The sequence below is a fragment of the Ammodytes marinus genome, assembly GCF_949987685.1.
Source record: "Ammodytes marinus genome assembly, chromosome: 20".
NCBI lineage: Eukaryota > Metazoa > Chordata > Actinopteri > Uranoscopiformes > Ammodytidae > Ammodytes > Ammodytes marinus.
In genome coordinates this window covers 10747493-10771170 of record NC_137224.1, presented here as the reverse complement: position 1 = coordinate 10771170, position 23678 = coordinate 10747493, and the positions used below count along the sequence as shown (strand labels likewise).

Genomic DNA, 23678 nt, shown 5'->3' with positions numbered 1-23678 from the left:
ATGGGACACAGTGTAGCGCACTGATTGATTCAATGAAGAGGGAAAAATGCCACTCAATAAACGAACATTTTTCTCTAAACACAAGATTCCTAACTCTTGCCGAGGTGACTACACACAACCGTTTATTCTCGCAAGGAAATGATGATTCTGTCGACCAATAAACGGACTGCAGTGTGTAGCTCCACCGTTTTGGGGCCCTTTGTGGATGTCTTGGTACCCCAACTAAAGGAGGACAGAAATAAGTGCTGCACGTTTCGCTTATTTTAGTACCCTGTCCAACTTTTGTACAGCGGCTCCGAACCGAACTGCACCTCTCATTTGATACAAGTTCAGGCCTCTATTTAGAACAGGGGTTCTTAAACTTTTGATAGCTGAGGGCCAATTTAGGAACCCAACATTGGATCGAGAAAAAAAACTGAAATAATTTCAATTGCCAGCCTCTGTGCGTCTTTACAGTTTACATGTATTGGTCTGCATCCAATAATGTGTAATTAACACATTTTAATTAATAAATGAAGGGCTAGGTTTCATTTCAACATTGGGGGGTACACATTAAAAGCGGGGGTCTGGGGATCGAACACTTAATTTTCTGCATTCTGGTAAATTTTTATGCAGTAATTTGTGTCTTCTGTATTTATTTATTTATGGTGGACATGTTAAGGAAAAGACAACTATATCCGTCACTGCCTTCATACTTCCATGCTTCTTTTATGTTGGAATCGACATTACTCAAATCAACCATTAGTGGACAGCAGCGCCGCTCAGAGTAAAAAGTTACTCAAATAGGAAGAAGAAGAGTCAAACAGTGAATTAACTGGAATAAATATTTTATAATAGGTCCATGGAAGAAACAGCTTTAGCGATATACTACCGTAGCGATGGAAGAGGCTAAACTGGAGGCTGTATTATAGACAGCGGGGGTCTGTGAGGACATTAATCACAACATGTCAAACAAACTAGTGTCGCACGGACCTCCGGCACTTCTCTATTGCTGCCGTCAGCCTGCCGTCTAGCTGACATTCCTCCCCGTGTTCCCCTGTTGTAGTTGTATGTCCCTGTGCCCCTGCCATGTAACTTCATAGATAGATAAATGTGTATGTAATTTCGTACCAACTCACAAAAACCTCTCCTCAAAAGTTAAGACATTTTCTAAAGTATTATGTCTTTCGTTTGTGTGTGTAAACAAATGTACAGTAAGTGAAAGTGATCTTCGGTAGTGATCTTCGGTAGTAATGCTCTGTCCTGTCTGTTTGGTACGCATCCGCAAGCTTGCAGGATACGTGCAGAAATACGGACGTAATGTACGCAGAGTACGGACAGAAGGCTCCGTCCGTATCCGTATGCGTATCTAACGTAGAGCATAAATGAGCCTTTAGGGAGATGTTTAAAAACTACTAGGTTTACAGGTTCCCACATGGTTCATCGAATGACAGACACTGACAGTCAACACTTTGTACAGTCAGTGTTTCATTTGTGATCCAACTGGCTGCAGTTACACAGCCACCAATACATTCGTACAGACTGTACACCATGTTACGAAGTGCCTAGTGAAGTTTTCCATAATTACCATACGTTTTTAATTCAATTTTGATTTACTTATTTAATTTACATCACATTCTCAAACAGGAATTTTATACCACAGTGGGTGTTATTAACATTACCATTAGAAAAGTGTACGTGTGGCATTTTACATGTTTATTAGGTTGTAACAAGGTTCTGTGTGTTTGACGTTCATTAAAGTTGAATTTGTTGATACACACACACACACACACACACACAGATGCACACTCTCTCAAATGCTCACAGTGCACCGAGACTGAACGCCAGCGAAGCGTGTAGCTTTGGCGCTGGCTGTAACCGGCTGTTTGTGCATTTTCACTCCGTGGGTTTTCCAATCTAGTCAAACAGTTTAACGAGATGACACAGTAGTTATAGTTAAATAATTGCAGGAACCATTTCAATTCAAGCGGATTTCCCCCTTTTCTCCCCATTTTCTCTCACTGTAGGACTGTCCTTGCACCTGCAGAATTAGTATGCAAGTCGGTACACACATGAATAGTTATCAGCACACAGGGGCAATGAGCAGCATGGGGTTAAGTGAAAATATTGCCGTTCTCAAAGATTATTGAAATCTACAAAACACCTCCCACCAGTCGTCTTGCCTGTTTGTTTTTTTGTGCGTGAACATTTGTGTATGTGTGAATGCAGAAGCACCCCCCCCCCCACACACACACACAAGCACACACACACCCTCCGATGCTGTCAAATTGCCTCACAGCCCATTATACTTTGTTAATGAATCTTAATTATAAAGTGGTGAGAGAGTTAAGAGCCAAAACACTCCTGATCATCAAAGGCTTTGTTTTTTTTTCTAATCAGGAAATTGTGTGATCAAACACGGCAATATGTTGCTTTGTCTTGCGTCAGTGCAGAGATGGAGATAACACAGTAGTATTACGCCGCGTGCAATAGATCTACATCAGTCAGGTTTCATAGCCATCAGTTGCTCTGCAGAGACATACAGTAGGCTACACGCTATTCAGGAATTTACAGGCATGCCTCACACGGGGTCAGTTTTGATCACTCTGATTTCAAACCCAGAGCTCTCAATACTTCAATTTTGATAAAAAAAAATCAAAAGTTACATGTCTTTCCATTTACCGTAAGAATTTTTTCCATTCAAACATTGCGTGTGATTTTCGGAATAAAAATAAATAAAAAATCAAATCTAAGGGAAGGGAAGGCAGCTAAAACTATCAATCTAAAATGATGCCATACAGAAACAGGGATAGTTTTACATTTTGTAAATTGTGCTAATAGAAGCATTTGAAGTTAGTTACACATATTTAGTCTGGCTTCTCACAAGACTGTTGTTTTAGATTTTGACTGATCTCAGCATCAGCAGCAGCGGACATGTGTTGTCCTTTGGAATTATAAACACTTTTACTCCACTTTTCACCTTCCTTCCGTCCTGTCTTGTTGTCTCTTTTATAAAGTCATCCACCTTGTATCATCTGCTTTAAACTCTCATCCATCAAATTAAACGTCCTCTCTCTGCCAATATGAATCAAGTCCCAGAGGGCCCTTTAACATTTTAACTGGGAGATAAATGCGTCCTCCGGGCCACCTACGTCAAACTGCGCACATCCAAATCCATCGCTCCATAAATCCGGGAATCGTCTAACGGATTCTGTCGAAGGTTAACTTGTTTTTTTGTTTATGCGCACAAACAGTGTTGAGTCTGCGCATAAGGCTCCTGGCAATGTCACGAGAGGGGACAACAAATGGACAACAACAACAACAACTGTGTTGTTGTTATTGACAAGATTGCTCTTAGGTTGGAGGGAGAGAGAGAGAGAGAGAGAGAAAGAGACAGGGGGTGAGGTATGGAAAAGAGTGGGGGTAAACTACAGAACAAATTCGAGAGGAGCAAAAAAAGAGGAATACCGATGCTGCAGATGGACAGGCAGAAAGGCAGACACGCACACAGACATATCAACATAAGCAGAAAAGTCTTTAAAGTGTGAGACGGGCTGACAGATTGACACAAAACAAGCAGACAAGCAGCTAAAGACACCAATGAAGAGTCGTTGAAACGCAGACACACAAAGGCAGACTGTAAATATTCAGCTATAGCTTTATAGATACAAATGTTTATAGTCAGTGTCAGTTAGATGGACATCTGTACATTCACATGCCTTTGGATATAGGGGACATGTGACTGATTTGAACCTTTCCGCTAGCAACCCGGCTCCTTTGATACAACACAGGAAATGGCACAAGCTGTGAACCATCACACACATCATTGAAAAGCTCATTTTTCAGCAAATTCGGAGAAAGAAAAAAAACCCGCACACATCTGAAAACAAAAGCATCTTAAAATTGGCGGGTAATTGACATGAATGATGGCTGACAGATGGCAACCCGTGGCTCCTTAAGGCTATAATCCAGCAGACATTCATTAACAGCTCAACAGTTCAGGCTCATTTGAATATAAATACCACCTGCATCATTGTAAACTGTAGGACGTAAAATGAAGAACAATATTGTACAAGACTTGGCAGATGAATGTCTCTCTCTTTCTCTCTCTCTCTCTCTCTCTCGCTCGCTCTCTCTCTCTCTCTGTGTCAGATCAAACGTCTCAAAATTATTCAGTCACCAGCAGACATACGTCTGCTGGTGACTGAATAATTATACACCTTGGTCATCCATGTTTCTGAGCATGGAATGTATGATTTGTGTCTTGAACGCCCACCACGACTGTTTTGTGCATGCTAAACCCTTGCCAGTGGGTTACATCATGTGAAACGGATAGGAGCGTAGGCACAATCAAACAGATTCAGCCTTCCTCATCCACTTAATGTTGTTCCGCCTACTATACTATATTTATGTTGCTGTGAAGGGTCAACTGCATGTCAAGTTGCATGTTGCGGTTTTAAATTGCCTTGATCTCTAGTGACTTAAAATATAGTCACAGTGCGCAATGGACATAAATACAGGGAGAGAGAAATCTTCTTAAAAATGTGTTTTTGAGGCAGCAACAAGCAGGGTCATTATTTTTCTGGTCCTACCGAAATATATTTTGTTTTTGGTGCACACAGTATTCTACTACTAATGGATTGGATTTATATAGCGCTTTTCAAGGCACTCAAAGCGCTTTACAGGGTTCCAGGTTCCATTCATTCACACACAGTCATACCGGTGGTGGTAAACTACGATAGATACTACTGCTGTCCATAGGGGAAAGCGCTGCCACACATGCTCATGACTTATTCATTTTTACTTTATGTATGTACTGTAATCATTTAACAATCAACGTTCTGTGCACTCTTAGGATACTTTTACAATTCAAGTCAGCAGGGATTAATACTGCATCTATCCATTGGCATATTTGTTTTTATATCGTTTGGAGGAAGACTGCTCCTGAAGAAATGCATCGCCAACAACAGCTCTAGTAATTGTTGTGCACATGACTAATAAAGAACTTGAACATGCTCCTGGACATGAAAGCTAAGGCCATATAGCTGGCATATCATTTCAAGTGTTCAGTGAAAAACAGCCGATAAGCCCCGGAATCAAAGCAGAAGACAATTAGGCTTCCAGTGAAAGCAAATGTACCCCTACACACAGCTCAGATTGACTTGTGACATTATACGATGGCACACCTTTCAAGTGTCTCTTTATCAACAGTATATTTTAACACGGTTGCTACTTGCAACATATTTTGGTCATTATTTTTTCCTTATTCTGAATTGGATCTTTATATTGCATTAGTGGGATGTGGTTGCAACTGTCAAGCGTCTGATAATAAGACCTGGGGGACAAAGGCTTAACAAAGATAGAGTAAGGGAGATTGATGGGTTGGTTTCAGAAGAATGAGAGGAGCTAATCACTATAGACTGGGTTTTTGATTAATGCTAACAAGCAAAATCATTACCATCGCCTGATGTCTCTTCACCCACTTTCCCTTTATCTCTATCTCTCTCTCTGTGTCACACACACACACACACACACACACACACACACACACACACACAAAGCTGTGAAATTCAGCTCACAAGCGCACTATTCAAACGTTTCATTAAAACTACTTGACAAATGAACTGACAAAGCAGCGCTCAAAGGTAGAAAAAGATGAACTGTTTAACTCACTGCAGTCTGTTTGGTGAGCTTGCACATGAAGGGACAATATACTGTACCGCGACACTTTTAAAAAATGGAAAATTCTGCGATCAATTCATAATAATCTTTTTTTGTTTCACAGCCTATTTGCTTTCACAACCAGAGCATGTAAAGTTTCAGCAACGTAATGCGTCCGCCTGCTGCTCTCGAGGCACATTTATTTGTCTCTATATCACATTCCTCTCTGTTTCCCTCCTCTTGTCAACAGCCCTCTTATATATAATGCTGGCTCGCTTTTCTCTCCCTGCTCTGTCTTGTTATATGTTTTATGTATAAGCACTTCAACAATGCTCCACTCAAGTTCAGACTGTTTGAGAGATACTAGGCCATTTGACTTTCTGGTTGACAATTACCACAAGACTGTAGCCTAATGCAAAAGGTGAGAGTAGAACAAAAAAAACAATAACACATGCTGAGACACTCGCTTGACAGAATACGGGGAGGAGAAAATCAGTGTTGGGATATACACAAGACGCTGGTAAGACCAGGGAGAGTGACTGACGCAAAGAAGGAGTGTCAAAAATGGGAGAAGTTGTGAGTGCGCCAATATACGGCAGAATGGAGAGAGATGTGGGATTAGAGAAAAGGAGAGTGCCAGAGGGCACAGAAAATGAATTTTGATTATTCAGACAGTGCTGAAAAGAAATAAGGAAATTTAAAAAATAGATGAGTAACATGCCCTGGCATTTGATAAAAAAATCACAGATATTCACTTACTAATAAATTTTAACCTGATATTAACGGAGTGTGATGTTGTATAAAAAAAAGGGAACACCTGCCTTGTACAAAAACTGTTTGGACGTCAACCAGCATGTCTCTACAAGCTCTTAAAGTTGCAGGAACTTGGACTGAAAATGTAAGCGCTCTCTCACTACCGAAAAAAAAGCAACAAAATGGACACAGCAGGAGAATAAGTAAGTTACAGAACTCCAGCCAGCAGATAAAGGTTATTCCTGCAGGCAGTTAAAGACCCATCGCTCTCAACAGTCTCCTAATGAGAATCCTACAGTCAATGGGCATCTGGAATTGGGAGAGAAGGGGCCAACACTATAGGAATTGATATTTTTAGCTTGGTGTTCATGTTTGCGGCCATTGCTGTGTCTATCAAAGGCTTTTGGTTAAACATATTTTAAATCTATTCCCAGCACAGCAATCTTGTTGGAAAGCAAACTACTAGATAATACCAGATTTGAAATGTTCCCACCTAGATATGACATCACAGCCGTTGAGAGAAAGGAAGAGAATCTGTCTTTGGGTAATATATGTGCTTCAACTATCTCCCCAAGGAATTATGTTCATCGAATTCATCACACACAGTCCATATGAGTGCCCGCTGTAACGACAATGATGGATAACCTCCATAATGTTGATCGCTAACTTTAGCTGTAAGCTTTTTGTTCCTATAACCAACCAATAAGGGCCGCGTTTCCCAGAATCCCAAAGAGCCTCTTTGGGCTAAGTACTACTTTGGAGCGCTCGTAAGAACGCTGTGAAAGAAGAATGCGTTTCCCAGATTCCTTCTTAGTGAAAGTAGTACTTTCACTAAGATGGAACTGTACGACGGCGCTGACCCACTCTTTCAACCTTCTTAGCGACCAAATCGTCAGTGATCATGCTGCGTCAGGGAAATTTATTTCCTCCACTTTTCGAAATAATAAAACAATGTTCAATGCGGACCTGGCGCAATAAACATAAACTAATAGTAGAGAAAAAAATGTTTTAATGAATTACACGTTTACGTTTTCCACACACATGTGAGTTTATAGTACTACACATAAAAAAACATCCACAACCCTGTGGCATTTGACAGATATCAAGGAAACAGATTTAATTGAACTCAGCTGAACCTCATCCAGAGCGGCTCCACCTGCTATAAAGGTGTTGCCAAAGTCCGCGCGTGTGAGAAACCATGGCTGCATTACAACAGCCTCGCCGTGCGCGAAGCCAGACGGTTTACATAAATGCATACGTGCGTCGGCACTTCTCCCCACTGGACGTGCTATCAGACCGGGCCGTCCAGGCAAAGTACCGACTGCCCCGGCCGTGCGGAGATCCAACGGCTGATCACTCTGGTGTCTCCACACACATGCAATTTTTCCTTCAGCCCCCCGGAGATGCAGCTTCTGGCTGCGCTGCGTTTTTAAGAACATATCAACCTCTTCTGAGGTCCAACAACCCCCAGCCCCTACCCCTTTACCACCAGTCACCAAGCACTGATCACTAAACCATAAACCCACAACCACCACATCACCCATATACTCTCAGGCCTGAAGGCTGAAATAAATAAACAGAACCAGCAGATGTAGGCTACATGTAACGTCCTGCACACTATGAGTATTGCTGCAGTGTCCGAGTGCTTTACCTGAAAGTCTAGCACTGGAATGCTGTTGAAAGGGCACACTACGCACACGTCATTAACCTATGCTTAGATAAATTACAAATTGCCTGGGACTTTTTGTTGCTATAGGTTTGACACTCTCATTTCAATGCAAAATGATACACACAATACATGGTTGAAAAGGAAACCAAAGTAGTTTATTGAAACCATATGGGGGAGGGGTTACTCTGCGCTGTCTTTACTGGGCGTCTGCATCACCTGCAACGAAGGGAGATTGATTAGTGAAACCTTCTCACTCTTCCTTTTTGTTTGGTTCTGGAACTCCTGCCACTTCTTCCTCACAGCACGCCAGTCACGCAGGCCACATGGGATGGAGGGGGACATATTTTCGGCTATGGCCTGCCTAACACGGTTCTTCACCGTGATGTTCTTTTTGCCCCTTGTTCCCCCGAATAAAACTGCCCGGTGCTGCCAGACCTCGTCCACTAACGCCCATCTCCTCCGCGGTAAACGACGGTGCCCGCTTGTTTCTTTTTCTGCCGCTTTCTTCCACTCTCACATATGTGTGTGCCTATCCACGGGGTATATATGCGCTAATGGGCTTGATTACTACTTGGATACACTTGTTGCCCCCCCCCCCCCCCCCCCCCGCACCCACACACCCCCACACACACACGATACATGCGTAGCCTAATTCCACCTGTGTGGGGGAGACCACGGGGCGCTGTGTGTGACTTATGCGCTGATAAAGAGGTGGGTGATCGATTCGCCTGGCATCGATTTATTCAGTTTCAGCACGACCGCGGTGGACAGCTCCCACCAAAGAGGCTCTTTCGCTTCGTCTTACGCGCTCTCCAAAGAAGGCACCAAAGAAGCCATCTGGGAAACACCCGTATCTTAACGCTCGTTCTTTGGCGAACCCTTCTTTCTTTGGCGAACCCTTCTTTCGACCCTTCTTTGGCCCCAAAGAACGATCGATTCTGGGAAACGCGGCCAAGGTCTGTTGTGATGAAGTGGTTGGATCAGTAATGGTTGGCTACCCCCTAGCTATGATATAAGGTCACACGAAAAGCCTATAAGGCGTCTTGTTGAACAGCCAAAACACTTGTGCTCCACTTTGAAGCTCCATGATTTCGTTCCGTGCAAAGCTATTTCCCTATGGATTCATTCCAGAACGGGGAAGTGCACAAATCAATTAAAATAATCGGTATATGTTCAGTGGATACAGGTAGATCAAAACATTGAACATAGAAGTTGCATGCTTTGGAGATTAAAACGTTTGGTTGGTTTACACATACAAACATGAGAGGTTGATCAAATAAAATTGGCCTGAAAATGCTAAAGAGAAGAAGCTGCTCATGTTGACTAATAAGATTTGACACACTTGAGTTTTTTGCCTGGCTGTCTTCCAGGCATGGCCTCCCACGCCGCGTACAGCAGCGTGCCATTCAGTAGATCAAACATCTTGGCTGTCATGTGAGGGAGGCATCACACAGAGGATATTGTAGTTTGGTTTTTACGGACAAAAAAGAGATTATTAGGAGTGACAGAGCTAAGACTGTATCGGAGAAAAAGGGAAGAAATTATAGGAGAGCAATGCGATGATGAGTAGAAGATAGAAAAATTATAAAAGGGGGAAGATCATACATATCCGGAAAAAAAACTACACATAATGAGTGAGGCAGTGGCTATAAGAGAGAGACCAACAGAGAGGATAGGGTATCATTGCCAACATCTGTCACTATCCTCATAATTCTCTCTATCCCTTCACACAGCGAAAAACACTGAACACACTTTCGGTTTGTGTCCTATACCCCACATTCAATCTGCTGTGTGTGTGTGTGTGCCACAAAAAATCTTCATGGTGTCTCAAAATGTGTATCGCCACAGGGTAAATCTTTGATTTATAGGTTAAGATCAGAGCCGGTTTAAACGTTAATGTTATAATGATGAAATTACAGTTGGGGTAAGCAACCCCGGGAGAATTCATGAAAGTCAGTTCAATGTCCTCACTAGTATAGCGAGGCAACTTTGTGTGTACGTGTCTGTGTGTGTGTGTGTGTGTGTGTGTGTGTGTGTGTGTGTGTGTGTGTGTGTGTGTGTGTGTGTGTGTGTGTGTGTATGTGTGTGTGTTTCCGTTGTTATCAGTATCAGGCCAGCTTGCTGTAGTTAGGACCGCAATGATTAGAGAGCGCAGGAGGGCAGGGGCTTGATAATGAGCTTTGTGTGTGTGTGTGTGTGTGTGTGTGTGTGTGTGTGTGTGTGTGTGTGTGTGTGTGTGTGTGGGTATGTGTGTGTGTGTGTTTATCCGTACTATGCTAGTTTCTTTCTGTGCATATTTTTAGCTGTAAATACATTTAGACCGATCCATAAGTAATTGTGTACATTGGTTTGATATGTATTATACGGGGGCACATCCAGTCTATCTATCAACGTGCTTGCATGCGTGTGTGTGTGTGTGTGTGTGTGTGTGTGTGTGTGTGTGTGGGCATCTCAATTGTGCTCCTCCATCCCTGTCAAATAACCATTGTGAAGAGGGAGGGATGGAGGAATGGATAACGATTGTAGCCGAGGTCTGCTGGGATGTTGGCTGGAAGCAGTTGCCGGGGGAAAGAGGGTGTTAGGGAATTTATTATTGTGTGAATATATGAAATATATTTACACTATGTTGTATTATCATAAATTGTGAATCTTCATGGAATCGTTCAAACTGTTCTGACCTTAGTCTTGTGTAAGATAAAGTCAGGTTGTTTTATCTACTGAAGACTTCTCCTCGCCAACTCGATTTGTCTCACTACCCCAACCCTGAAAATCCATTACGTAGGCTGAAATGTTTGTGCGTAATTAGATTTTACTATAACTTCTCTGTATGACTGCCTATCGGTGCTCATTTCATTACAATCCCCTTGTTGCATTGTTTGTCTTGACCCTGTTTGCAAACATTAAAGATCTGTTTATTTTGTATTTAAACATTGTGTCATCTGGTATTAATTGCCTCATTCTCATCTTTTAAAGGTTGATATTTCAATTCCACAACAAGGGAGAGAGAGAGAGGGAGAGAGAGAGAGAGAGAGAGAGAGAGAAAGAGAGAGAGAGAGAAGTCACAAGATGTGGAAGATAGAAATACTTTGGCGAAGATGTAATCACAAAAGATAATTTCATGATTATTAAGTTTATTGCACTTCTACGAAACAAGCCCAAAGGTATTTGATGGACTATATTTGAGCTGCCGTAGCTAAACTGCACAACTGCAGCAGACTTGGTGTTTTCTCATTTTCTTTTCACAATGGGATGCATAGAATCTCTAATACAGTCCCATTCTTTGCATTCTGAAAAGTACATGGATGTAAAATGAGAAAATGTTTTCCTTTCTTTCCTCTGTATATATCAGCATGTCTGGGTTTTGTCATACATTATTAAGAATCTTCTTTATTCATAGACTTGTAGCCCAGGTTTGGCTCTTGGCTGAACAAAAGAAGGGGGGGGGGGAATGTAATGAGTTTTCTGCTGGCATAGGTTTTTTTTAACATACCGACCATTAAATTGTGATTGGCCATGTTTGAGTGGGACTAGGGATCGCTGTTATTCTTTTCTCTCTTCCCTCATTCCCTGCCAACTCTCATGCATGTACTAGCTAATAAAGGCCAGATAACATTGGAAGAGCCAAGGTATTGTGCGTGCAGTTTATTAGGGCAGGGAAACTGTTAATGTTATTGGTGACACTTGCACTTTCCCAACTTTAACAATTCTTTGAAAAAGGCCTGTATTTGTATTTATTTATTTGTATATTTTAACCTCCTGTCCCATCTTTCAACATAATACGTTTGTTGTCCATTTAAATCAATATTAATTTGATAAACTTTAGGTTTGTTATTTCCTTGGTAAAGTGTTTAGTATAGAGCAGGTACGTGGTTAGAGAAGCAATTGACTGCACTGGAACACACACACACACATTCACACACTCTCTCTTCCTCTCTCCCTCTCTCCCTCTCCCTCCCCCACACTCCCCAACAGTCCCATTTATCACGTTGTGATTACTTGATAGCTTAGCCAGTTGGTAGCCCATGTTATAATGTTTAGCCAGCTGTGACTGTTGGCCTAATGACTGGACTGGGTTTATTTAATGGAGCTGAAATCTGCTGGAAAATTTGAGAGTTGCCAGATTCTAAAAGAAAATCTGTCAGGGGGTTGTAGGCAGGGAAAACTGCCAGCCACATGCAATAAGAGCCAGGTGGACAAAAACAAAAAAGAACCATGCCATGGGGGTTCTCTTTCAAAGCTGTTGATGGCTTCATTTTCACAGACTGGCTCAGGCCACTAATAATAATAGGGCTCGTCAGACTCCCTGTTCCACATGTGCTCGACCAGACCAAGTGTTTTCCAAAGAGAGCTCTACGGACATCTTGTAGGACCATGCAGGGTTTTTTTTTAAGATTTTTTTTTCTTTGCATTTTCAAGCCCTATTACAGAGTTGAAATGGGGAGGCAGAGAGAGAGAGGGGCCGGGGGGGGGGGTGACATGCAGTAAAGGTTGCGGGTTCCTTTACCAAATGAACCCCACTGCAACGAAGGCCGGAGCCAATATGGTACGCGCTCTATCCACTACGCCACCGGAGCTCCCTTGCAGGGGACTTTTTATGCTTGTTTATTTTTATATATATATTTTTTTGCTTTATATGTTTTAGCCCAAAAGTCATGTTTGGTTTGTATTACTACTCAGAGTTGATACAATTAGAAGATAAATCCACTGGTTTATCAGCTTCCCATCTTACTTCTATGCCAGTCTCTGTTCCTCCGTAAGCGTAGACACTGTTTTCGTATATTAGAAATGGAAAAGTCAGTAAAAAGAAATTGACAGAAATAACTCTAATTTGTATTTAACTTGCCAAATTACAGCTACAATTCTCCATATATACGTATTTCAATTTCTTATCAGTTAAAATTGATTGACTGATCCATTACCAGGTTTTCGCCAGTGAGCGAGGAGGCTGCCGTCGGAACACCTGTGGGATCCATCATGGCAGCCGCTGTCAATCAAAGCATCGTCTACTCCATCACCGATGGCAACGAGGGAGGTGAGCATACTCAGAGATACTTTAAGACACTGAGTGCTGACTGTTGTGGGTTCCAATTTCGCGTTGTGAAATCTGATAAAAAAAAAGCTGGCTCACTTATACCACAAAGTTTTTCAGCGGGTTATATGAGCTTACTGCCAGCTCTGTAGCAAGGTCACCAATCGTCTGCCATAATTTAAAAACACAATTTTCCCATTTTTTCTCCAATCATAAAAAAAATCCCCTACATACATTGAAGGGTTTCGAATCACTGGTAACCAATTTACACTGAGCCACTTCATGCATCTTGGGCAGATTGGATGGAGATCCAAATGATCTCAAAATAGTCAAGTATCAATACATCCACAAAGCATTACAGGTAAAATCAAAGCCATGTTCCCAAAACATCTCACGGGGATGAGGCTCTGGCTCGGGATGTACATTTTACACTCGGGAATGTAGAAATGGCCACTAACACGCTTTGTAATCTTTGATAGTGGCAGTTGAAGTTGCAGTTGAAATTCCTGTATCTTTTTTATTTGTCTCGTAAAAGAGACAGGGAGGAAGCGTCTCTAGTGGTTTGGATACATACTGTACGTTCACACATGAGGCTTAACGTGATTTTGTAGCTCTTAAAACTTGGACAGTGTACATATAATATAATAGTGGCTTAACTGCTCAGCCATACAAGATGTTCCTTGTTTAGCCAAACATGAATAGGTGCATCGCCAACACCATCTGGACTAGAGTGGGGCCTAACTGGACTAACATTTAGCCTAGGTAACCCTGACCAAATGTTCAATTCCACATGAAATGTGTCTAAAAGCAAAAGCAAAGAACATTACACTGCATCTGTGCTTTTATCCGGATATTAAACTCATTATACAACCAGTGAAAATGGGCCCTGGAAGTAAAAGGTTAATGTGAGGATGCTTCTCATCTGCTAAAGTTTTGTATTGTACCACTGTTCAAAGCACCTCTATATGTCAACACCACCTTTCTACCATGTACAACTACACACTATAAAACTGTCCACTCCCTATCCCAAACTGATATACAAGAAAGTAAAAATGAAAAGATTATTAAAATGATCCCTGTGTGGCTTTGACCTCTTCTGCTTTATTTTGTGCTCTGTTTCTTTCCTCCCACCTTCCCCCACTTCTCGCTGGCTTTCCTTTATCTTAGGTATTTTTGCGTTGAACGAAACATCGGGAATGATTTCCACCGCTAAGCCCCTGGACTATGAAGCCAACTCCAGCTACGTTCTGAAGGTGGAGGCAGACTCCATGAGGGTGGTGTCCTCCAACTTTCGAGTTCCTTCTAAGAGTAAGTGTGTGTGTGGCCCAGTCATGTTTCTTAAGGTCTTCAAATTTGACACTGCATTGCATCACCGCGGCTTTCTACTCTCTAATTACACACAGACACACACGCTCTTACATATGGCTTTAAAAATAACATTGCCTTGCTGCCAACTACGGGAAATGTAAATGTAAATGTTGAAGTCTTATTTGTTTATTTACCCGGTAAATAAACAAATAAGACTTCAACAGGACTTGTAAAATGCATGTTAACACCTTTATCCGATCTACTTCGCACACAAATCGGCACATTAACGGACAAGCGAAGTCCGATAAGAACACCTAGATAATTCGTTCATAGTCGGCATTCTATCTGCATGTATACAGGATCACATATCTCATATCGGAGTTTGCGTTCTGCGCTTGCTCGAGAATCCCTGTGGAGGATTTCACAAGGTAGTGGAAGGAGACGACGTAATACATAGTAGTGTTGTTGCCGGAAAGGAACCGGACGTGGCTCTATAACCACTTGTTGAAAGGCTACAGCGCCAGCTGGCATAGCGGAGTCAGCTATGCTCCGGCCATTTATCGAATATTTGAAAGGCCATGTATACTCAGACAAGTGACGCTGTCCGTTCGAGTGGAAAGTTCGGTATATGTATTAATCCAATCTAGTTGTCCCATGGAAGTGCACTGACTGTCGCTCATTCTTTCCCTTAACTTTTACCTGGTCCAAGTTTTCTCACCACTCTTACCCTTGTCTATACAGTTATACATCTTGAAATACATGTTCTATTGGGCCATGGCTCAGCTGTCTAATCAAACCTGTAGGCTACACAAGCTTCACCCTCGTTTCCATGGGACAACTACATTGGATTAACCCAGTGGTTCTCAATTATTTTCTGTCATGCCCCCCTTAGGGGACATAATTTTCGCGCCCCCTCTAAATTGAAATACTATTGAGAACCTGCTGATATTTATTTATTTATCTGTACAAAACCACTGTATGAGTTTCTGGCACGAGCATTCTGCATACAATCACCTTATTATCAAATTAGATAAAAAAAATCAAAGTTCAGTTTATTAGCTCAATTTGTAACATTTAAACAAGACTGCTCAGTCTGTGTGAATCTCAGGACAGAGAAACAAGAGCAAATTATTCACTGAGGTTTTTTGCATTTTATTCAAAACATTTTTAAACTGTAAACATAGTGGTGGTTTTTATTATTATAGGCCAATAGGCCTTCTGTGATGCGATAACCAATAATTCATTAATGTTATTATTAGTCTACTTGCTTGATTTCTTTTTAAATAGCCTACAGAGACACTTGGATTCACATGTGGACATTTATTTACTGCAAATCGCGGCCTTTCGCGCGTATATGACCATACACAAGCACACATCACTTGCTAGCACTTTTGGTCAGTTTGAAATCAAGGCAGCCCGCGCCCCCCCGACAACTCACGGCGCCCCCCCCAAAGGGGCGCGCCCCACCATTTGAGAAGCACATTAACCTATATACCGATTTTGCCACTCGAACGGACCGCATCTGAGTATACATCGCCTTTCAGAGAATCGGATAAATGTCCAGAGCATGGCTGACTCCTCTACGCTAGGTGGCGCTGTAGCCCTTTCAACAAGTGGTTATAGAGCCACATCTGGTTCCCTACTTTTTTTACGTCGTCTCCTTCTCCTTCCTTGTGAAATCCTGTGCAGGGATTCTCGAGCAAGCGCAGAACGCAAACTCTGATGTGCGATAAGCGATCCTGTATATATGCAGATAGATAAGATAAGATAGTAAGATGTATGAATATGTGAAAGAGAAAATTGTGTATTGTGTGGAACTGTCCGAAAGAATAATAAATACATAAAGAATGCCGACTAAGAACAAGTTATCTAGGTGTTCTTATCCGACTTCGCTTGTCCATTATTGTGCCGATTTGTGTGCAAAGTAAATCGGATAAAGGTGTTTACATGCATTTCACAAGTCCTGTTGAAGTCTTATTCATTTATTTACCCGATTATGAGTCTGCATTTAAACACACTGAGTGAGAGAGAGAGAGAGAGAGAGACAGACACAGAGAGATAAGTGTATGTGGCAATTTATCTTAACAATTTCTCAGTGTCTCTGTTTTTTAAAACACTTGCCTCTTCTCCTCTTATGCCTAGATGTATGTGTCTCAGTTGCTGTCACACAGGTCTTTCCCATATACAATTATATAACTGTCCACAATTTAACCCTTTAAAATATCCAACTTGTTTGCGATGATCAAAGTGCCCAAATGCAGACACTCTTTACCAAACATTTGCAGAGTAATTCCTCCGGTTCAAGTCGGCGTTAAATTGTACTGAATCGTGCGGAATTCTTTCTTTATTTTGTTTTCATTTTCTCCCATTGCTATCCTCACTTCAATCCATCCCAAATGTTTCCCTCCGGTTGCATGTGGGAGGGAAAAATGACAAAAACAACTTATTGCGGTTTTAATTGGAGTTATAACTGACGTGAAAACAGCTCCAATCAGTGTCCAATTCTTCCGCCATCTCTCTCTCTCTCTCTCTCTCTCTCTCTCTCTCTCTCTCTCTCTCTCTTTCGCTTTCTTTTAACTGTCTTGTCTCTTCTTGTCTTCCTCTCTTCTCTTCTTTTTCAAAACGTATCTGCATTCTTCTTAATTGTTGCTCAGCTCCCCAGGTTTTTATCCTTTCTTCTTTAATTATAGTGTTTACCACACGCTGTTCTCATTTCACATAACTGTTTGAATTAAAGCATTCTACGGAGATTAAACAAATACTAATCATTGTAGACATTTGCAAATCTCCTCTCCACTCTTTTTGGAACACATTTGCAATCAAATAAACAAATCAATAGGATTCTAACAATGTGTTAATCCGGCATTCTAACTCGAGTGAAGGATGGAATCTTAAATAGACATTTTGTTACGGTGTCTCATTGACTGTTGTAGATAAGCATAGTAATGATTGTATCTGCTTGTCTGCAGTTTCCTCCTAACGTGGTGTTGTAAGTGCTTTGAGATATTGTTTTTCTTTCGCCTTGGGTTTTTTTTTGTTGTTGCAGAATTACGTGGGTGTGATTCACAACTCCCCTCTTTGACTCATCTAAGTTGCCATGACTGAATTTGAATGACAGAGGCTCTTGGCTAAATGTTTTGTCATATACTGGATGACTAACTTGGTTGGATCACAGTAAAGTTTCGTTACTCTTTTTCTTTTCTCTCTGTTTTTAAAAGTGTGTGTAGAGTTCAACATTCTTTCTGTAGAAATGTTGACTCAAAACTTGATTTTGAATCTTGGCATATTGACATTTAGACTTGTAAGGCCATAATGTCATATGCAATGTAGGCAATAGTTATGCCCAGTGAGGTCCTTTATGCATACATCTAAAAACATTTGACCAGATGGGTCACAGCAGGGCAAACTCTACTGCAGCATCACTCCCTGGATATGCAGCCATCCCTTATTCCTCACGGCACATTTTCAGAATATCTGAACATCTTCTATCAGTTCTCAAAGCGAAGATCAACAACCTGGCTTTCAGTCATTACTCACTCTACTCACCTTTTGGTCACTTAAGGTCTAAAGTCTCTGAAAAGCTGAAAAGCTATTCTGTTTATCAGTGACTCCATATGATTAATGGACTCCTACGTTAACTCAGCATTTTCGTCCGAAATGCGAACAGTTTTGTTGGTTTCACATGAGAGATTTATGCTTTTTGGGGGTTTTCTCACTCTGGTTTTTTGAGTTTTGTTAAACTCAAAAAACTAATAAGTTTGCTATTAAAAATAGATGTGTGCGAACTGTAAATTGTAGTTAGGAGCATGTGTGCAATTAAAGGTGGAGTTGATGGTTCTAGAGAACGCTATTTGTCAAAATATTTTTTTTTTTTCAAAATCAGTGAATACCTCCTCACAATCCGCTACCTGTCTGTACTGGTGTTAATACACAACACAGCCTCTGTAAACAGCTATGTAAACAAAGGGTACGTAAACAAAGGGGGCCCTCTATAGCTAGCAACATGCCCATATAGGATCTATTACAACTGGGTTTTTCTTTCAGCGCACACACAGTACAGATAGGTAGCGGATATGGCCACATATTCACTGATTTTGACAAAAAGCATTCTCCAAAATAAGTCCACCTTTAAAATGTATTAAAACATACAGAAATTCTGAAACCATATAGTCATTATTAAAAAAAATATATTGCAACAGAGACTGAAGTTTTCGACTGTTTGGGCTTGAAGCATGAGGAGATGGATGAGGTAACAAAGTTATGTCTCCCCTTATCCCTCTATTATCCCTTTATTCTTAAATTATTTTCATCTTGGAAGCACTAAGCTTTTGTGAAAAAAGATTAGAGAACTTGGAGAGCTGTATGGGGCACAGTTTGATGTGCAGCCCTGACACTGACTGAGCCACAGCTCTGCGGTTTGGGTGATACTGGCCGATTCAAATCAATGACTGTGGATTCATTTCCCGCATTTTGGTTGTTTGCTTTTTTATCCCTTTGGCTTGTTTCTTCTATTATAAAACACACTTGTTTTGTCTCTTGAGACAAGTGCAAACATCAATTCTGGGCAGTTTACCCAGCAGCTCTACAAAAGCCTGTTTACTAGAAAATATTGTGTTTGCTCCCGTTTCCTTCTTATTGTAATGCAAAATGTAAACAGCTATTATAATGTGTACATGTTGTGTGTTTGTGTGTCTTAGCTAACATTGCCAGGGTGATCATTGACATCCAGGATGAGAACGACCACCCGCCGGTTTTCACCAGGTCCCTTTACATCGGAGGGGTTGCGGAAGATGCTAAAACGTTTGCCTCCGTCTTGCAAGTACAGGTACAGACACACACACACACACACACACACATACACATACAATCCTAATAAGGACATATGACAATATAATGTCAATAAATGGAAGCCTATGTGCACTTTCAGGTAGTTTAACTTTACACTCACATGGCACCTACAAAATAATTTTGATCATTTTCAGTACCTCAAGCCGTCATGCATTCTTTGACTGGATGCCTGTTGCCATGGCGCTCACCTGAATACAGTTGTTTGCTGCTATGGTTACCGCCCCCAACACTCCTGCTGTTAATGAAGTATTTCAAAAGCCCAACCTCATCTCCAACGTCCACCTGTTAGTGGCAGGGCTCCCTACACCCTACTGTGCTTTGCCTTGATGTTTCCTCGTCCCAAGGGACAAATTCAAAGCTTAGACGGCAAACATTTATGCCTTGCATATTCTACATTTACATAACAATCTGTTCCACTTGAGTTGGCCAACCGGAATGCTAGTTCTTGCAAAAAAATACTGTCTTTGTGAAGCTCTCAATCAATGCTTTCTGAGACTGCGTCAGAAAAGAGAATTCAACTCTATTCCAACTTTTTCGGCTTCAGCTTGTTGTATTGTTGCATTTATTGCTTTTTCTTTCAAGCTGTTTTTTTCTTTTTACATGTCATCTCATGTTCCACCAATCATACTTGAAAGAATATCCCAAATTTTAATGTGTGACACAATTTATGTAGGTCTTGGACACAGAAGTAGCCTGACCGTGCCAGCTTCCAGCCCAATTACTGTTAGTTTAGCTCAATACGAAGATGAACCACCTATCGCTGCAATTACAGCTCCAAGTCTATTGGGGTATGTCTCTACCAGCTTTGTACATCTACAGACTGACAATTTTGCCCGTTCATCTTTGCAAAATAGCTCGAGCTTCAGATTCAGCGTCAGATTGGATGCAGAGTGTCTGTGAACAGCAATTTTCAAGTCTTTCCAGATATTCTCAATTGTATTTAGGTCTGGACTTTGACTGGGCTATTCTAACACATGACTATGCTTTGATCTAAACCATTCCATTGTAGATATGACTGTATGTTTAGGGTAGTTGTCCTCATTGAAGGTGAACCTCCACCCAGTCTCAAGTCTTTTGCAGACTCTAACAGGTTTTTCTGCACTGTATTTGGCTCGATCCTTCTTCCCATCAACTCTGACCTGCTTCGCTGTCCCTGCTGAAGAACAGGACCCCCACAGCATGATGCTGCCACCACCATGTTTCACAGTAGGGATGGTGTTTTCAGGGTGATGTGAAGTGTGAGTTTTCCGCCACACATTGCATTTTGCATTTAGGCCAGAAACTTCAAGTTTGGTCTTATCTTCATATGTGAATGGTTTGTGGCAAGGGTTAGAGGAAGGTGCTCAGGTCAGATGAGACCAAAATGTTTGGCCATAATGCAAAATGCAATGTGTGGTGGAAAACTCACACTGCACATCACCCTATCCACACCATCCCCACCGTGAAACATGGTGGTGGCAGGATCATGCTCTGGGGGTCCGGTTCTTCAGCAGGGAAGGGGAAACTGGTTAGAGTTGATGGGAAGATGGATGGAGCCAAATACAGGGCAGAAAACCTGTTAGAGTCTGCAACTGACTTGAGAGTGGGGTGAAAGTTCACCTTACAGCAGGACAACTACCCTAAACATACAGCCATATCTACAATGGAATGGTTTAGATCAAAGCATAGTCATGTGTTCGAATAGCCCAGTCAAAGTCCAGACCTAAATGCAATTGAGAATATCTGGAAAGACTTGAAAATTGCTGTTCACAGACACTCTGCATCCAATCTGACGCTGAATCTGAAGCTCGAGCTATTTTGCAAAGAAGAATGGGCAAAAATTTTAGTCTGTAGATTTACAAAGCTGGTAGAGACATACCCCAATAGACTTGGAGCTGTTATTGCAGCGAGAGGTGGTTCTACTGTACAACGTATTGACTCAGGGGGGCGGAATACTTTTGCACGCCACATTTTTCAGTTTTTTATTTATGAAAAAAATTAAAAACCATGTTTCATTTTCATTCCACGTCACAATTATGCGCCACTTTGTGTTGGTCTATCACATGAAATCCCAATAAAATAAATGTACGTGTGTGGTTGTTACGTGACAAAATGTGGAAAAGTTCAAGGGGTATGAATACTTTTTCAAGCCACTGTATATGCCCTCGTCACACCCACGTCATCAACCTCTATCTTTTATGTTAATTGATACATGTCTTTGTTTCCCTTTTATTTTCACCTTACCCGGGAGAGTTTCATATCACTGTAAACAATTCGAGCGACTCTTGTATTATTGAAATGCCTTTCAGGACCCCAAAATGGGTCACAGAGTCTATCTCAGTCTCTCTCTCGCTCTCTCTGGGAAGAAGCAATATGTTTTAATGAGCTTGGATGCCACAAGAGACTCAGCCAGGGTCTGTGGCAGGAAAAAAAAAGTATGCGCTTTAATATTTTATTACAGTTTTCAAGATCATTCTTAGATACCCCTGCTGCTTCATTAGATCATACACCGCCAGAGTGACAGAGAAGATGAGAGAATAAGGGGGAGCATGCAACACAGTGTCATATTCAAAATTGAAGTTTCACAAGTCAAGAAAAATTGGCTTTTTTTCACTCATGAACCTGGTATCAAATTATTATTCCTCTGCTGCAAACACCTGAGGTGGTGGTTTTGCATACAGATTTTCCAGCGTTGAGAGCTGGTTTACGGTAACCAGCTCTACAGGCATTTTCACTCTTTAAAGGTCCCATATTGTACTCATTTTCTGGTCAAATAGGTTTTCATTAGAAACTGTTTTCATGGTGTTGTGTCCAAAAAACCTTTTATATTTTTCTCAGTGCCATTGATTAATCTCCTCTTTTCAGCCTCTGTCCGAAACAGTCTGTTTTAGAGCATGTCTTCTTTAAGCCCCGCCTCCCAAAAAGCCCAGTCTGCTCCGATTGGCTCTGGATATAAATGCCCGTTAGATTCTTAGGTATCTGGTTGGTGTGCTTAGTAAGGTTGGCGATGGGGGAGGGGAGGCTTCTCCCCTTGTGACATCATATGGGGAATAAATCTGAACAGGGTGTTTGAACACATGTTTTTCAGAAAGGTGAAGGTGGAGAAAAAGGGAGTGGGTTGTTTTTGCTCATACCTCGAGAGTCCCTAGTCACCCCGGGGACCCATAATAATGTTGAAAAACCATGAAAAGCAGCAATTTGCATATTAGGTGACCTATAAACACTCGAGTAGAACCACGGGAAGAACTTCTAGCCGGCTAGTAGTCTTGATCCCCACAGGGAAAGAGAGAGAAGGATTGATGGTTAATGATAAACCGCATCCTGCTGAGAGATAAACGGACTGGACAGGAGAAGGAAAGAAAGAAGACATGCATGATTCATGTGTGGATGAATGACGGGGCAGGGGGGTGTGACTAGAGAATATGGACATGGGATGCTGACGGCCCATTTGCCAACATCCAGACATCTTAAGATGGAGAGAAGAGAGGTTCAAGGCACGCAGTATAACTAATTCCCTCACATCTGTCTGAAGCACGCACGTTGTCTTAATGAGTTTCGTGTGTGTCTATCCCAGGCTACATTTTGTATTCTGTAGTGTATTTGCTTCAAACTCAAATTGGTGTGTTCAGCTAAATGAGCAGGAGTTCTGCCTTTCTCAAAGATATCGATAAAATCGCAGATGAGCTTCAGATTAGCAAATGTACTCGTTACCTCGTAGTAGGTTATTTTGTTCTTCTGATCCAACTCAATAGAATCAAATGCAGAGGTTTGGAATTTACGCTTTCTTTCTTTCTTTCTTTCTTTCTTTCTTTCTTTCTTTCTTTCTTTCTCCACCCTTTCCCTTTTCAAAGGTTCTACAAGGAACTTTGAAATATTTCTCAAACGGTCTAATGTTTTCTTATGATGATCATAAATGACATGTAAGAGCAAACTAGACCATCAGAGCAAATAATTCCTTTTTTGTATATAGTTTTTCTTAATTTCTTTGTCATTTGTATACGCTCACCAAGGAACTACAGCTGGCGTAATAATAACGCTATCACTTTTGTCCAAAGGCGGTGCAAGAATTAACACAAACTGAAAGTTCCTCGCAGCACCTTTTAATTACTGATTTCAATAAATCCCTTTTTAGGTTTATCCCAAAAAATGGCCCCTGGATTTAAAACCAAAATAAGACACACAACTGCAGTTGTCAGTGTTGGTGTGTTGCAAAAGGATAGAGAACATTCAAGGGAGTCTCATTTTAATAATGCATTGGTTGTTTAGCAGACTTACCAGGTGACAAAACAGCATGCAGCAGTAGAAAAGGATCATGCAACTCAACACAGCAGCAATCATTTGGATCTCCATGATGACTTTTTACCCAGGGAAGCAGTAGAAGTATTCCAATCATGTTACTCAATAATCTCTCTGGAATGGGAGCTGGCTGGCATGTGTTTGATGTTGTGTTGC

The 23678-nt window shown here is 41.4% G+C and overlaps 1 protein-coding gene across 1 annotated transcript in view; it reads left to right on the top strand.

Annotated features, from left to right (window-relative positions):
• The window catches only part of LOC307266459 (protocadherin-15-like), a gene marked incomplete at both ends in the record, with an annotated part of 135721 nt that overhangs the window by 96382 nt on the left and 15661 nt on the right, over window positions 1-23678 (top strand). Inside the window, 3 exons of the mRNA XM_080048487.1 lie at window positions 12985-13094; window positions 14259-14399; window positions 19097-19224. Coding sequence (XP_079904613.1) covers window positions 12985-13094; window positions 14259-14399; window positions 19097-19224 — 379 coding nt within the window. The remainder of the gene's footprint in view (window positions 1-12984; window positions 13095-14258; window positions 14400-19096; window positions 19225-23678) is intronic.